This window comes from Peromyscus eremicus, chromosome 2 (genome assembly GCF_949786415.1).
Source record: "Peromyscus eremicus chromosome 2, PerEre_H2_v1, whole genome shotgun sequence".
Classification (NCBI taxonomy): Eukaryota; Metazoa; Chordata; class Mammalia; order Rodentia; family Cricetidae; genus Peromyscus; species Peromyscus eremicus.
The window spans coordinates 91997657-92015454 of NC_081417.1; the positions used below are offsets into that span (position 1 = coordinate 91997657).

General features: G+C 37.7%; 1 protein-coding gene across 4 annotated transcripts in view; it reads right to left on the reverse strand.

The window, feature by feature from the left end:
• Ptprd (protein tyrosine phosphatase receptor type D) overlaps positions 1 to 17798 on the reverse strand; it is a 378271-nt gene that overhangs the window by 87309 nt on the left and 273164 nt on the right. For all 4 annotated transcript variants that reach the window (XM_059254481.1, XM_059254480.1, XM_059254479.1 and 1 more), the window contains one exon: positions 17020 to 17117. In XM_059254481.1, the coding sequence (XP_059110464.1) occupies positions 17020 to 17117 (98 nt within the window). The remainder of the gene's footprint in view (positions 1 to 17019; positions 17118 to 17798) is intronic.

Here is a 17798-nt window from a genome sequence, read left to right on the forward strand (position 1 = left end):
AGTGAAGCAGGTTTCTACCAAGAGAGTGCAGTGCACATTAAACAAACAAACAAAAGCCCACAACCGTGGCATTTATGTGTGCAAAGAAGAAACACCTGAAATTTAAACCCAGATGAAAAAAATGTAACCACAGAAGTGGGTGTCTCTGAGATGGCTGGCCAAATTTTTCATTCGTGTTTGATAGCATCACACTACTTATACTCAGTTAAAGTCCTTTCAAGTCAGGGATTGCCATGCTGTGCCCTTCATGGTGCATCCCACTCACTATTAAGTGTGATAGTTATAATCAGGCATGATAAATAATCCTGAATTTCAACCCTTGGTTGTTTTTCACTCTCCCTGTTGGGAGTTCTCAGTTCTGACTTCACGCTGGAATACTCCTCGCCTAGACAGAATTTTCTAATCATTTCTGCTTTTGTAAATCTTTCCTTTCTTAAAGGGTTCATATCAGTCCCACATTCCCAGTCCACTCTTGAGTTGAGAAGATTCTCAAGCATTTGCTCATGTGTCTAACATCTAACATTATAGTATATCCCTGTGGCAATTAGCTAAACATAGCCTGGTATTCTTTTCTCAAAATTGTTTAATTTTATCATTATAACTTATTCTTTGTGGGTGTGTGTGTAAGGAAGTGCCTCACACTATAGTCCACACTGGCCTGGAATTCTCCATGTAGTCCTTGTTGACTTCAAAATGATGAGGGTCCTGTGCTTGGTTCCAGAGTACTGGTGTGTGCCACTACAAAGCTTTCACCTGACTAGTCTTTATTCCTTTAATTCCATGATAAGGGCCTGCATAGAAATATAGCCCACCATTGCCGGGCGGTGGTGGCGCATGCCTTTAATCCCAGGACTCGGGAGGCAGAGCCAGGCGGATCTCTGTGAGTTCGAGGCCAGCCTGGGCTACCAAGTGAGTTCCAGGAAAGGCGCAAAGCTACACAGAGAAACCCTGTCTCGAAAAACCAAAAAAAAAAAAGAAGAAGAAATATAGCCTACCATATATCTCTGCCATCTATGAAATAGCTACCCTAGTGTAGCTAATAATAAAATACCCATAAATGTGTGCGACTTTCATTCATCAAGTCATAAACTGTAGTTAAATATTGTAAGCCTGACAGAGAAGGAGTAGAAGAGGCTTCAGAACATGTCCCTACCCATTGGGACAGCTATCAGTTTTCCAACATCAATTATTAATACTACTAAAAGTGATTCATTGGCTAAACTTGCCTCAAATTTGTGCAAACTGAACAAAGCCTACAATATGCTAAAAGATTAAAAATACTTCTTCTTAGATCCAATGTTGGACATATCTGAAGAATCATAAACTTCCTAAGAAATATATACATATATATAATGTTTAATCATTCTTAATGTTATTAAAAAATGAATTCCTTTCACAAAATAAAAATTACTATTAGCATATAAGTAATTAAAAGCAAATGAGAACTTCACTCTGGAAAATATCTGACTTTAGTTCAAACATATGTTGCTTTTAAAGAGATACTTTAGAGAGGAGATAGTCTGCTTTTATTGTGCTGAATATGACGAACTCTAAGTGGAAGATGCATTTTGAAAATACAACAGGATAGCAAACAAAATACAAGGAGGCTAACCATTCTTCAAAACAGCAATGTGGGCAAAGAAATGAACATAAATGGTATGCTCTGAAAGACAAATCCTCCTTTTCCGAGACAGACATTAAAGCCAAGCAGAGCACCTTAACCAGTGATTTAGAGAGCGAGCAGAACATAAAAGATCTATATGATACTGTGGCGGTACCGCACTTCTCTCTGTAGCCCTGTACTTTATCCAGCGGGGGAACTTTGGTTGAAATTGTAGCCTACAATGCCGTGCTTCTTAACCGCTCCCACAGCCTCCAGAAACATTAAGCAGTTCTGCCAGGGAAACATAATAAAGAACAAATGCTGTTCCCTAATCTCATTTTACATACACTCCAGTAACAGAACATGAGGGGGAAAATGAATTTCTCTGAGACGGCTCCAAAAGCATAGGAGTCTGAAGAACTTAGTTTTCTGCCCATGGAATGAGCAAATACAGACATTGAAGAACAGCTTTGAGACCTTTGCTCCTGCTCTAACTGCACTAAACCTCTGGGCTTCCTGAATGCCGGGGAAAAAACACCCTATCATCCCTCACCAGTGAATATAAGAAATACAATAAACAAAATTCAAGTCTAATTACAGCAAAGTCAAACTCACAGCTACATTGTATTTGAAACCTAACAAAATTGTGGCAGAACTAAAGTTTCTTCTGAAAAAACAAAAAACAAAACAAAAACAGAAACAAAAAACTGAAGGGACCATTGGATGCTGAATTCAAGGGCCATGATTGTATACATTATTCACCTTCTAATCTAGAGTCTAGCAAAGTTCCGGCACATATAAAGAAGCCAGATGATCTGGGCTATAGGAGAGCACTAGATGTTAAACTTGCAAAGTACAAAGGCCTCTAGCAAGGCAGGTAATAATGTTCTTAGGATTATTTAAAAAATACCTAATAATTTTCAAATTGGTCTTTCTTGTTCTGTGTGATATGTGAAAAAAAATGAGCAGCTTTACTTCACAGTGTTGGTCTATTTCTAACAACAATTCTAGTCCTTGCTGTGTGGCATTGTAGCTAGCTAGTTGCTGTGGCAATAATTATAGATCAAACACAAAAAGGCTATAACTCTTTCAAGAGCAAATGATACCAAGGACAGATGAAGTCCTAGGAAAACAAAGTGTTCTTTTCATCCAAATATTTTAATGACAAAACTGGAGAAAAATACTGAAGCTACTGGTCTGTGAAAGCTAATAGTGAATTGAGCAAGAGATTACTTCTCTATCCAATAGCTCGCAAAGCCATTAGCTCAAGGGCAGCTTGGGGTACACAGTGATACCTTGTCTCAAAACAAAACCAAATACAAAACAGGAGTATATAAAATACATCACATAAATTCTTTTGTCTTCTTTCGTTCCTTTTTTTTTTTTGGCTTACAACTACCTTGACTTGTGTTCCTTCCTACTAATAAAAATCACTCACTTTGGGGCTCTGCAAATCCATCAGTAGTTAAGAGCACTTGTTGCTCTTTTAGAAAATCCAGGTTCAGTTTCCAGCACCTCCAGTGTGGCACACAGTCACCTATTGCAGGGTATCTAATTTCCTCTTCTCACCTCTGTGGACACTTGCATGCATGTGGTGTACATATTTGTAAAAATAAAATATATTTAATAAATAGTTAAAAAATTAATAATCACTTCTTCTATATGAATTTTTTGATGAAACACAATTTCCCATTCAGTTTACAATCTGAATTCTCATACAGAAGGCAAAACAAGTTAGTATGACTTTAAGATCTACTATAATACATTGTATTTTTGCCAGAAATATTTTCCTCCCTTTATCTAGGGAGTACACTAAGAAAACATCATCTGTCATATAATACAGTATATGAAAGTCCCTGAATTACCTCAGCAACATCACTAAAAGCAGCTGAAATGTCATCCTTCCAGCAAAGTGACAGAAGCAGACTAGATTAAAATCCTAGGATCCTCAACCACAGCTCAACAGTAGAATCTATGTGCCCCTGAATTACAGCCTCTAGGTCTGCAGGATCTATTCCTTTATTTATTTTTAAGATAATAGGAGAACTTCTGAGCTGTGACAGGATCAATATTGCAAAAACAGAAAAGAAAGACACAAGGAAATCAATGCCCCCTTGCACGGTAACATCCACCATTACCAACAATTAGGCTGAATTTTTTTATTCTCCTGATGACAAGGACATCAATTAATTACTTGGAGAGGGGGTGCAATTCCCACTCTCCCAGAGACAGCACCCTAGCTTCTCTGAATTCAAAGGGAGGCAGCATGTCACCGCTCATTAACTAGACTAATTACACTTCCTCAGTCACTGCGGCATTTCTGCTCTCCGGGTGGAGACAACACTGAGCAGACAGAGCCTGCGAGGGAGGAGCAGTCCACAATGGGAAACCAAAAGGGCAAGCTGATCTCTGTAACATCCACTTATATCTTCTTTTGTAATAATCATGTAAACCAAATACAGGGTGAGGGGAGGTAGACCGAAAGGCCTCCCAGTCGAATTGCCTGCTACTGGGGCTTTTGTCCTTTCTTTAGCTCCTTATGTGCTATCTGACATGCTTCCATGGACACAAAAGCTGGATGGAGTCACAGCACACGAAACTACTACCACAAAGCCTTAAGAAAGAAATGTGCAAAAACAGTTAGTATGTTCTACCGTCAAAATATGCCAGAATTTGTATCAATCTTTTAAACCACTGGGAGGTTCTTGTATGAAGTTAAGTTACTGAAACCCAAAGGGGAATTCTGAATAGAAAAATATCTTTAAATTCTTAAGAGGAATAGTCATATAATATATTTAGTGGTCTTATGTGACTTTATTTATTATAGTGAACAAAATGTCCTTTGATCCTAGGTCTTATGGAAATGATGCTGGGTTATGATGTGTCATTTGTGGAAAGGAGGTTGTTGACAGGTAAATATTTTTATCTTTAGGATTCACAGGCCAGTTGATTCAGTCAACTATTGAAATGTCAAGATAAGAAACAAGTAAAATACTACCCACCCCACCTGAGAGTCAAGACTGTGTCTCTGTATCATCTAGTCCCTTAAGCAATTTTTCTTCCTCTGCTTTCCTGCTGGGCAGTGACACTCACAGTTATTACATGTGGCTACAAGAAAAGTTGTTGAGTTTGGATGGTGTGTAGTGGGTTTTGCTGGTATTGTTTATTTTTTAATTTAATTTTCCCAGGGAGGGGCGGACTTCTGAGGCAGAGTCTCCACAGCCTAGGCTGGCCTTGAACTTGTTAGAGTGGCAATAAAGGCCCATTAAGAAAAAAAAAAAAAAACCCTTCTGTTCAAAAGAATTTAACCTCTGGCCATGAGACCACCCTCAGGAAAGTGGTCTCACATTAAACTATGGTGAAGAAATGGGAAGAATGAGTTTTCCTTTAATGAACCAGCAGAGGCAATGGTTTGTTACGGTCACAAGGTGATCCAGACACCAGACCTGGTGGTTTGTGGTTTACTTTCTAGCTTGACCTAGTAACAGTGATGTGACTATGGGCAAATTACTTCAGTTCCCTGTGTTCAGTATCCTCTTTTGTAACATGGTATACTAATAGAACTTTCCTCAATGAATTGAAGGAGTTGTTATGCACAATGTATTTTCAAGATGGTTAGTCATGTGAGTACTAACTACCTTGTGGAGCTCTGTAGAGAGGCTAGATATTATTATTATATTAATCTTATATAGTTTAAAATAAAGACAATAATATGAAAATTACTCTTAAGTTGGCAAGAACAGAAAGAAAGAGGGAGTAAGGGGAGGAAGAATGAATTACGTATCAAGGGGATGCATAAGCCCCTAGCTGGAGCCTGGTCTGATGAATGCCTGATTTAACACTGAGCAAGTGAGAAATAGTTAAGTTTTGATTGTGTTACATGTACGAACTTTTTAGTTAACGTCAAATACTTCAACCGCTGCTTTTGTGATGATTATAAAAATAACACAAAGTCAAATCTACAAATTCTTGCAAAGTCTCAAAGCTCAGATGCCTGTCTTTAATTTTCTATATATTCCCCAAACATGATACTATGCTCAACCACAGTTTAGCCTTAGCTAAACATAACAAAACTGCTGTTGAATGTCCTTCTGTATGCTGTGAATGTATGTTGCTCTGATTGTTTGATAAATAAAATGCTGATTGACAAGTAGCCAGACAGGAAACATAGGTGGCATAAGCAGACAAGGAGAATTCTGGGAAGAGGAAGGCTGAGTGAGGAGTCGCCAGCCAGACACAGAGGAAGCAAGATGTGAAGGTAGACTGAAAAAAGGTACCAAGCCACATGGCTAAATACAGATAAGAATTATGGGTTAATTTAAGTGTAAGAGCTAGTCAGTAATAAGCCTGAGCAAATGGCCGAGCAGTTATAATTAATATAAGCCTCTGTGTGTTTACTTGGGAGACGCAAGTGGGAGAGATTTTTTCCTGTCTGTGCTGCTGGGCAGGACACAGAAAAAACTTCAGCTATACAAAACCATGGCAAAAATTCCTCCCACTACCACTTTTAAATTTGAAAATAAATACACAGGTAAGCAATGGAACCCTTGTGATTTGGATAACACATTCTCAGCATCTTCACTCCAACTTCTCATTGTAGCATTACCAAAATTTTCCCACAAAGGTGTTCTCTGGTGAAATAGAAACACAGATGCATTGACTGGGTCCTTCAGTTGTTTTTGTGGCATGTTTTATGCTCAGGAGTGGGAAGTAGTTTCCATGACTTGAAAATACTTTTGGGATACTCAGTGCTGACTGAGTACCCTTGTATGGTGACATCCTCTGTGGATGTTACTGGCTATTGCACCTCACAGCAACATGACTAATCTATGGCAGTTGCAGCCACATCATACATAGGCCAGAGTCCCCAGGGAAGTCTTTCTTTGCCCCATCTCCATGCCTCTGCATGCACATCTCTCTTGACCTAGAGTCTTAGAATTGCAGCAATCATCCTCTCAGGGAAGCCTCTCTTCACTCCTGTCTCACTCCCACTATGCCTTTATAGTTATCAATTTTCATGTTTTCTTAGGCGATTACGGATTCACCTAGGACTAAGTTTGTTTCTTGGCCATTTTTGTTCTGAAGTAAATGTCTGTCAAATAACAGAGGCTATTCAAACAGCCTCCTTATTTAAAACAATTGAGATACGGGATTATTGTCTAGGGGCACAGACAATAGCAAAGACACCAGTATAGTTTTTGACAAATCAGTAAACATGAATTTTTCTAGATGGTTGTGGATTTTTAAAACATAGATTTCCTTTTTGGAAAGGAGACATTAAATATGCAAAGAACTCTGAGAACGTATTAGTTACTCTCTATTCTCCTTTACCCCTTCGCTTTGCCTAATTGATTCCATGGAGCTCTCTTTTGGAAGAACTAAAGGGAAGTATGATGAAAAGCAAAATAACTTGTGAGGGTAAAAATCAGTGTTATTAAGTAACTGACATGTTGGCCAAGTGTGCTGAACCAGCTTCTCTCCCTTTATCTTATCAAGCAGCACAGTATCAAGGACCACTTCTGCCCTGAGAACAGAGAGTGAGAGGCCAGGTCCAATCACAGTTTGTCTTCATTACATCCTAATGAGGACAAGCAACAACTCTGCTCAAGTAAGAGGAAACCAAGGCAAAGTGAAGTCATCTGTTCTGGGTTTAAACAATACAAGCTCATAACTGGGTGACTGCAAACATGCCTAGGTTTGGGACTCCAGTGACCTCTCCTGTAGCTGCTTGGTCTCTTGCTTCTCCCAGTCTTTACTTATACTCTGGCTATAAAATACCAATTTCATTTCAAAACCACACTAAAACTTAAAAATGGTATCTTTTCCAATTCTTGCTGTAGCTCTCTTGAAGTTAAAGCTTCTCTGGGAACTACAGACATGTTAGGATTAATTACTTCCTAAGAGCCTTGGGCTCCACATGAGGGCAAGTGGGAAGCCACTCCAGACCATGTCCAGCAGTGCCCAAAAAGCCCATCAGCAAAAGGGAACTCATATGAGAGCAAAGTCTGCAAACCGGACAACTACACCTATGTGATGTGAGGTTTCCCTGGGGTGAGCAGGGTTCACAGAAGTAAATACTACACTGCACAGGCTTGGAAGACACAGAGTTTGATGTTGCTAAGAAAACAATGAATTTTTTTAAGTGAGTTTAGGAATAACAACTTGGAAAGCTTAAATAGAATAGAGCTCTGAATTTGGTAATTTGGCTGCATTTTGAGTTCTTAATATCTGCATGGGTTCAGCAAAAATGAAAGGCTCGGCCCAGATCAGCACTCTGATTTCGGGCAGCGCTTCTAAGATGAGCTGCTGTGTCTTTGTGTCCTGCTACACTTGTTTACAAGCTATAGAATGGCAGCCAGCTGGGAAGGGAGTCTCTGTGCCTTTACATCTTAGTTGTTGAGGTTGTTTCTTAACTATGGACCAAAGAAAGCATCTTCTCAGATTGCCAACTGTCAGGTCCATCTTCCTTGTAAAGGCCACACTGGGAGTTTAATCAGTAGGCACTTTTGAGTTCAGTCTAAAGGGGCTGCATTAAAATGTATTCACTTCTGTGTGGTCTAAAGATAATAATAGTCTATTTTCTGAGAGAAAAGGGTCTGAAAATAAGGCTGTGCTGCTGATAGATCAGGTAGAGATGTTGATTGGGAAAGCAGTTCTTTTTACAGAAGACAGTCTTTGTTCTGGGTGCTCCTGTTGTTGGTAATAGCAATTTTGATCACAAGAATGAGGGTTTTTTTTTTTTTTTTTTTTTTTTTTTTTTTTTTTTGTGTGTGTGTGTGTGTGTGTGTGTGTGTGTGTGTGTGTGTGTGGATTGTAAGTTTATTTTAAAATTGATCCAGGAGTACACTTTGGCTAATCATCTGCTGTATGCCCAACAGCAGGCTTGTCATCATGTGGCCGATAACATGCTGAGATGCCCTGACACCTGACCAGGAGGGTCTGAAACACAGTATGATACTGGGCTGAGGAAAGCAAACAATAGTGGCTAATGGTGCTGGCTTCAGCTACGGAGTTTTCTTTCTTCCTTCCGTATTATATTATGTTTTACTTGATTCAGCAAAGCTCTAGGGGTTTGGCCAGCAATAGAAAGAGGCCAGAGTTTTACTGACCTAAAGACACAGACTTCTTTCCAATATTGTTATATTTCTGATTGACTGGTATCTTATATCTGGTGACAAGAATGTAATTATTTAATTAATACTTCTTTCTCAGTGGTCTATGAACTATGTGGTATCTTAACGTTGAGCTTATTTACATGTAATGAAACATATAAATGTTTCATTTTTATCTTTATAAAGATGACTGAGCATTTCTATCAGCAACTCCAATGGGCATCATTTTTGTACAAGCTTATTTTCATGCTACCTAAGCCAAGGTCCAAATTGTGATAATCTGACTCTAAGGCCTGTGTAGTTGACCACTCTTCTGTATTATTTCTACCACTGGCTCAATTTATAGAATACTCTAAGTGGCAGGGAGAGGGATCAAGCCCCAATTTGAGAGGTAGACATATTATATTCTATGTCAGTAGGAAATGAACCTTTCTCACAATCCTTCAGTTTTAGGAGAATCTCACATTGACTAGTAAATTTAGATGTTCATCTTCCTCAATTTGAATTATTAATACCAATGAGTTAAAAATTAGTGCTCATTTTTAGTTCGTGAAATTATTCATTTTTCATTCTACTACATACAGACCACAATTTGTTCCAAAATTAAAAAAAAAAAACAACAGCAACAACTAACTTTTATTGCCTATGTTTCAATTTTCTATCTTGTAAAAAAGTTATAAACAGATTTGTGTCATCTACTGCTTTATTTCTTCAGGAAAAGAGAAGTGTTACCCCCTAGAAAAATCCAACATATTCAAAAGTAGCACGTACACACACACACACACACACACACACACACACACTCACACACACATGTGCATGTATACAAATAGCTGTGGTCTATTGGGGATACATTTGTTTCTGTGAATATACTGTGGCATCATCAAATATACCAAGAACTTTGTTCTAGGAAAAATGAAAATGTTTTCTTTTGTGGTCACTGCTTTGATGACAGACAATGTTTGTCTCTTCTCTGGATAAATACAATATTTACCATTGAGGCTAGACAAAGTATGTCTAGAGAAAAGAAATATACCATCAACACGTCTTGGGAAAACCACCAACTATTCTGATGGATAGTTATACAAGGCAAGTGGTAACTTTAGCATCTGCACAGAGTTTCAGCAGAAATATTTTTATCTAGTAGAAGATTATCTTTCCTAGACTCTATAATCAGGACATAACAAAAAACAAACATAAAAAGATTTAGTTCTCAAGGGGAGATAGTTCAAATGGAGTCAATAAGAACATCCCATCAGCTCTTGGTTCTACCATACAGTAGGCATAGGATCTTGGGCAAATTTTCTTCCTCGAGCTCATGTTATGAGGTCTCTATGCACTTAAAAATTTGGTCTAAACAATGTTTAATGTCTCTACATATCTCAGAAATATCTTCATGTATTTCAATACTCATCAAGGAAACATCAATCTTATTCTTTTTACCTCCTTCACTACATTATGCAGAGTTTATTCAATAATGGTATAATATACATGGTGTTATAAAAATCAGAAGATCAAGACTTTTATATCTGGAAAGTTTTTTAGAAGAGCCTCATTATTATTGGCACAAAGGGGATGGAAGATCACTGCCATGAAAACTGCAAGAAATCTTCAGTGGGGGGACACAAGTGCTATGATCACAGATATTCATCTTTTTAGATAGTAACAAAACTTGGGTTTGGACTTTATGTCAGGAACAAAAAAGCCAAAGTTGCACTCTAGTGAGGACTTCTGAGAACCAGTTTCTTGTCACATTCTAATTACAATAAAAGGATTGTGGAGAGTCGTTTTAATATAGATTATTAAGATAGTACTACAGATAGAAAGAGCTAGCATTAACAAATCTGAAAGTAGATTTTTGACCACTGTGTTTGTGTGGCCACCAGAACAGGATGGAGAATGTCTAGAGGGGATTTAAATTCAATCAGAAACTGGTTGGTTACCCCCATAACATTCATGCTATCAGTGGACCAATGTGAGTATCTGTTGTGGAAGTCTATTGTGAAACAGTGTGTTCTGAACATGTCAGGGCTGTTACACATATGAACCCACAGAATGCATAGGACCTGCACAAAACAAGCCAGTCAAAATTCCAGTGTGTGGGGTGTGGTGGCAAATGAAGTCACACCCACAGTTGAGGGAGGGAGTCAGTTTTCTTCTGGATATGGATCCTGGTTGGTTGCTCAGGCTCTAGTGGATGACACTGCAACCATACCCATGCTGAAAGTACTAATTGGACTCTGTAGGCTAATAAAAATATATATGAAAACTGAAGAGTGATTTAGTGACTCAATTCTGGTAGGAGGCATAAGGAAGGATTAGGGAGTGGATTTGAGCAAAATACATTAAATAAATGTACGAAATTTTCAAATAATATGCAAAAATCGTTTTAAAGAATTTGTAGGCAAACTGTCAGGAATTGTGAAGTGATTTTGTTGTTCACTGTGTTTCAAGGCAGGTTAACTCCTCAATTCAGACCACAGAGTTTATAAAAACTAGAATATACTTGAATGAGGATTTATAAGTTGGAGAAACTGAATGTTGAGAACCAAATCAGAAGTCAGATTTTATTTATATCTTCCCAAAGCACCTTGGCCATGATCCCATGAATACTTGCATGCTGGGAGCCCTGACTCATGGCATTGAGCAAATCTGTCTATATCAGTATCTTACTGAGTTGATTTTGCAGGAAAAAAGGGGGCACAGTTAAGAGAGAAAGTTACTCCTGCCAGTCTTTATGTTAATAGGGCACTTGTGGCAATTCATAGAAGGCAGAAAAGTGTACAATTTTGAGAAGGCAGAAAAGTGTACAATTTTGAGTTCAAACTTATCTATTCCTAAACTAGCATTGCTTTATATGATTCCCCAATTGTTCATCTTCACCACAGGCTATCTATATTTGTGTGCATTATATACATTAAAGATTAAGTTTATTAAGAAATTACTTCGAAAATATGTTCTGATAAAATCCTTAGAATTTTAAACATCAGATTGATTTTACTGTAAAACAAGATTTCATTGGCATACCTGTTTAATGAGAGAATGAATTTCTTCAGAATAGGTATGTGAGACCTTAATACACACTTTAAACTTTTTGATATATACTTAATGCTTTTAAAGTAATGGATATAATTACCAGCTTTCACTGGTTTCCTTTATTGGAAGCTTCTGGTTTTTAAATTGCCATTTACATACTTAGGTATGCATTCCCTAATTCTCCTCCTATAAAATTTATAGATGAGGGATTTATTATGGTATGCCTCTGTGCAAGGCTACAACTGGACAAAGTATTCAAATCAAAATGCAAATCTGTCTGTATTAAATTGCATGTCCTTTTTACCATCAAAACACTTAGGTCTCTCCATTGTCCGAGACTAGAAGCTCATGACAACTCTGGGCCTTCCACACTGGTCCAATTTCATCTTACCCAATTCTCTACGATGAACAGTCTATACCATCACAAGTCGACTCAATGCTATTTCTCTACATACACTTTCTTGCAAAGATAGCACAGTATCTTGTTAAACAGCAGATTCTGATTCAGCAGGTTTGGGACAATAATGAAAACTCTGAATCTCTAATATTCCCAGGTGATGTCAGTGCTACTCATGTAATCATGAGAACATACTTTTCCTATGTGCCTTTGACTTTGCCCTTGGCAAAATCCTCAGCATTTTTCATCCAAGTTCCCTCATACCACTTCCTCATCTCTATTTACTCAGTTTTCCATCTTGATCTGACAAATTTTCATTAGTTCTTAAGATTAGTTCATTTAGTGCATTTCTTCTTATTTCTAGACATATACAATTGTCTTGACAATCTTAGAAGTATACCTTTAAAAGGTATATTCTCTCTCATGTTCAACACAGCAAGGCAGGAAGAATGCAGCCAGGTGAGAGAAGCACAAAGACAGTTTTAGTGAAGAGTCCAGGAAAACACAGTAGGCTTCTAGCTTTGGTTGTCAGTCTTTGAAGCATCCTTGGACTTCAAGCCTCTGCTTCTCTGATACACCAATAGTTCTTGTGTTTTTCTGAAGTAGTTCTATAGCCACAGTTACCAACTATGTTGGTTTTAATGATAATGCCACTTATAGGCTCAAATACTTGATTGTAAATTGGGGAAACTGTTTGGGAAGGATTGGGAGGTGTGGCTTTGTTGGAGGAGGTGTGTCACTGGGTATGGGCTTTGAGGTTTCAAAAGCCCACATCATTTCCAGTTTTTCTCTCCCTCATGGCTGTGTCTCAAAATGTAAGCTCTCAGTTGATGTAAGCTCTTAGCTACTGCTCCAGTGCCATGCTTTTGCTTGCCTGATGTAATATTGCCCACCATATTGGTCATGGACATATCCTCCAAAACTGTAAGCTCCAATAAACTCCATAAGCATCTTTGCTTCTGGTGTCTCTTCACAGCAATAGAAAAGTAACTAAGACATCAACAGTGCATCTAGTCTAAACTGTATTTGTGTATATATACTTATGTCTATGTATTGCTAATAATGACTCTGATGATGTCTGCCAATTGAATCTCAAATGTACTAGTGTCTATTTGCCATCTTAAGAAGTGGTGAAGAATGGGAAATCATGTTCTATCTTACATAATCCTAAACAAAGGACGTCATCTTTCAAAAGGAAGTCTTCATAGAACCTTCATTAAGTTCTCTTAAATGCTATTTTTAAAATAGAGAACCATGGCTACAATGATTTACCAATCGAGACACTTTATCTAAGATGAAGTCCAGTAAAAAATACCATTTTATCTTTTAAAGGTAGAGACTCAGTATTTATAGCCCAGGTTAGACATCAATGAATGGGTAATTATACACCTCCCATGTGCTATGATTATTGACATGTTCTACTATGCCAACTTCTAGGGATGTTAATTTAAAATAGACTAGAATATCAAATAATGTCATTCTGTTTTTGCAAAACCTGCACTTATTTTGAGTTCTATAAGTTTGTAAGCTTAATATGTTGATTTTGAGAGTGGACTTTATTCTGTGCATGATAGATTCTATATTCAAACTGAGATTACTCTTATTTCAGTGACCTTTTCTTCTCGTATAAAAACATGAAAACTTAAAGCATTTAGAATGACTTTAAGATATGAGGTTAAACTCATTTTCCAGGCTACATTTTCATCTATCATTGATTCCAATGATGGGACCTGATGTGCAATTTGACTTGTGTCCCCCTATTCTGATCTCAGGGCCACTGCAAACAAATTTCATGTCTTTAACCTTTGTTTGTTTCAAATTAGGGTGACAAATTTTTTCTTTTGTCAGCTTAAGTAGTTTCAATAAACATTAATCCATAGTAATTAAGCCAAAATAATGAGGTGTTTGACTCTTTTTTTTTTTTTTAAAGATTTATTTATTATGTATACAGTGTTTGCCTGCATGTATGTCTGCAGGCCAGAAGAGGGCACCAGATCTCATTACAGATGGTTGTGAGCCACCATGTGGTTGCTGGGAATTGAACTCAGGACCTTTGGAAGAGCAGCCAGTGCTCTTAACCACTGAGCCATCAATGAGGTGTTTGAAAGCAATGTTTTTCCTTTTATTTTTCTTTACTGAAAATCAGTTTAAATACATTCAAATTTATATGGTAGTAAATAAGAAAGTAGTTTCCAAAATTGTTGCACTGATATTATTATATAAAGGCTTTACTCTTACTATCACAGATGAGTAGAACATTTAAATATCTCCTTCATGGCTGTTAAGACACAGTCCAGTCAATTCATGCCCAGGGAGCTTTAATCACAGATCATCTTCCTGATGAATGGTAAAGACACTGTGAAGGCTATCATGCCAATGGCTGAGGAGACTTGGAGAGTTGTTAATGGCAGTAATGCCAGCATGCAGTTCATAGCTACTTTTAAGGAGTGCTTCTGATCTAAATGATCATTAGATTAGCTTTGCATGGAACATTTCTTGAGAAATTCCACAGTTAAGTGAGGCCAGCTATTTTATTCAATGGATACAAGTAAATTTGCTGGAGAGGTTTGAAGTTCTCCTGGTGGAGGGTAAAGTGTTGGTTTACTGATCACCTAAAAGATTATATTTTTAATTTCTGTGACCTATTACATCATTACAAATAAAGACTTAAAGCAGGATCAGGAAGAAAATGTACAGAAAAATAATTATGACTTTCCATGTTAACAGTAAGGAACAGTGAAAACTGTTGGTGAAAACTGACCCTTAACTAAGAGTTTCTGTTGTCCCAGGATTTACTCTTCATTTTCTTTCTTCTCATTACTCCAACTCAATCTTTATTCTCAAGCCCCAAATAAGGTACTAGAGCTGTTTTAAAGATTATTGCATCATTTAACAAGAGGGGCTAAACTTTAGAGGAAGAATAGTGAAGAAGTAAGAATCAGGACTTTAAGAAAATAAGACAAGATTTGGCCCAGTATTAATTTCTCAGAATGCTAGAAGAAGAAAAAGGAAAATATGACTGAGCTCATTGAAAAGAAAAAAAAATCCAACTCTGTGTTCTATCAAATAGCACAAAAATGTTAGAATATGCAAACTGGAGAGTAACAGTGGACACCAATTCAGAAGCTTGCTTATCCAGCAGAAAACTAGGAAGCTGGGTATAGTGTCCAAGTCTATGGTCTTAGCTACTCAGGAAGTGGGTAGGATGATCCTAAGTTTGAAGATAGCCTAAGAAACTTAGTGAGATCCTGTCTCAAAATAAAAAGTAAATATCTAGTACGTAGCTCAATGTGAGAGCAGTCTTTAGTAAGCCTGCGGGCCTGGATTCAATCACTGTCTACTAGGCAGTGGGGTGGGAGTGAGTAAAAAGAAAGAAGAAACAGAAATAAGCAAAGGAGAGAAAGAGAGAAGAGGAAGGAGAGGGAGAAAGAGAAGAAGACAGGGAGATTTGGAGAATTTAAGAAGGCTATGTAGATAGATTGCCTTGGGCCTCCTGCTTCTCAGATATGGCATGCCTGAGATTTGTGATCTCTCTGGCCCCTCAATACTGGATCACCTGGAGATTTCTCACTGCATGTGATAGGACAGACTATTAGACCTGACAGAGAAAGACTATCTTGAACAAGTGCCTTTGAACCTGATACAGCAAAGACAAAGAAAGATATGTTGAAGACTTCCAGTAAGCAAATCAGTAAAATTCTCCTGATAGCAGCCTTCAATCTGTCATTTGGAGCAATTAGAAGATTTTAGTGGCATATTTAAATCTTGTGCTGCAACACATAAAGTGCAAGAACAACAATGTTCATTTAGTAGTGATACATGAACAGGTTTCACTGGGAGCCCCTGCTGCTACGGAATACTAAAAATGGCTAGTTTTGCATCATGTTGCTTAACAAATGTTACAGTCACAGTGTCCAAATAAACACACACACACACACACACACACACACACACACACACACACATACACACACACACACACACACACACACACACACACACACACACAGAGAACCCTTTAAGGACTCTGGGATATCAGTTAGTTTAGACACAGGCACATTTCTGGTAATCTTAGCACTAGTATTCTTATCCACAGTGGCTGATGATTCAATAAGTATAGAGTTTTCAGGCCATGGGAAACATTTTATTTGGAAATCTAGTACTTATGGGACCAGTAAGATGGCTCAGCAAGAAAGGAGCCTAAATTCCCAGAATCCCATGCAGAATGGGAGACCTGACCACTGCAACTTGTCCTCACACTTTCACATATGCACACTCACACATAACACATTCACACAGAGTAAATAAACCACTACAAAAAGTCTACCTATTCCTGATGATACGATATATGGTATGTTTTGCCGTGAAGATGCTTTTTATTTGTTTGTTTGTTTGGTTGTTTTTTGTTTTTTCACTACAGGGTTTCTCTGTATGTATCCCTGGCTGTCCCAGAACTCACTCTGTAGACCAGGCCGGTCTCGAACTCACAGACATCCACCTGTTTCTGCCTGCCAAGTGCAGGAATTAAAAGCATGTACCATCACCACTCAGTGAAGATTCTTATCAGGAATAAATTAGTTTGCACCTATTTGGAACACTTAGAAGCTTACTGAGTTAGAACATTTCATGGACTTAATATCCCTGCCCCCCGCAAGGAAAAGAAAAGAAAAGAAAAGAAAAGAAATATCACTCAATTTGCATTGAACAAATATAAAACATTGTATATAAAATGCAGCTATTATATTGATTTAATTATTGATTTATACAAATTGTATCTGATTTGAAGTTGTATTTCAATAAAATGTACTGTTGTTACAAAAATAAAGGCATGCATTCATTGGAAGTTCTGTCACATAAATGAAGTGTATTACCTCATATTCCTGGGAAAACTTCAGGTTGTCATTTGCTTTCAACCTCTCAATATGGTCTGCAAGTTCCAAGATAGGTATTGGAGGATGGCTAGCCATACCTATTGAAAATGAAGAGGAAACACATTTGAATACAAACCAAATGATGCTAACAGTTCCAAAACACAGTGAATGCTGTAGTTAGAAATGGCCTGAAAACATGTGAGTAGTAAAGATGTTTTATGTGAAGAAGCAGGCAGATAGTCTGGTTACTCAAAGCAGGACATGCTCTAAGGGGAGGATTTTGGAACCAAGTAGAAAATTCACCAAGCATATTCCCCAAACTAGCATTCCTAGTGTAGAAGAAAGTGTTACTGAGCTACGAATCAATGAGGTTAGCTAGCAGAAAAAACTGAAAAGTCGGGCCTGATGTCAACTTCTGCTTTGAGTAATTACTGTTATGCCATCTCAGACTCCTTCTCCTGCACTGTGTGAAATGGAAATTGTGTGGAATTAAATGGTGTAAAGTCAACCAAGGAACAGACAGTGAAGAAGGCCTGAAAGGGAAGGAGGAGCAGCCTGATAGGAAACAGAAAGTGACTTATGTATAATCAAAGAAAACTAACTTGAAAAATGAAGGTTACCAGGGTAACCGGAATCATCTGAACCTGCAAAGGAAATGATGGTGTAAATAAAAATAAAAAAATTGAATGAATTTGTTTAAAAAAATGAAATGGATAGCCTGATACACATTTATAAAGGACTAATAAAATGCAAGCTTGTGCAGGTTTACCATACAATAT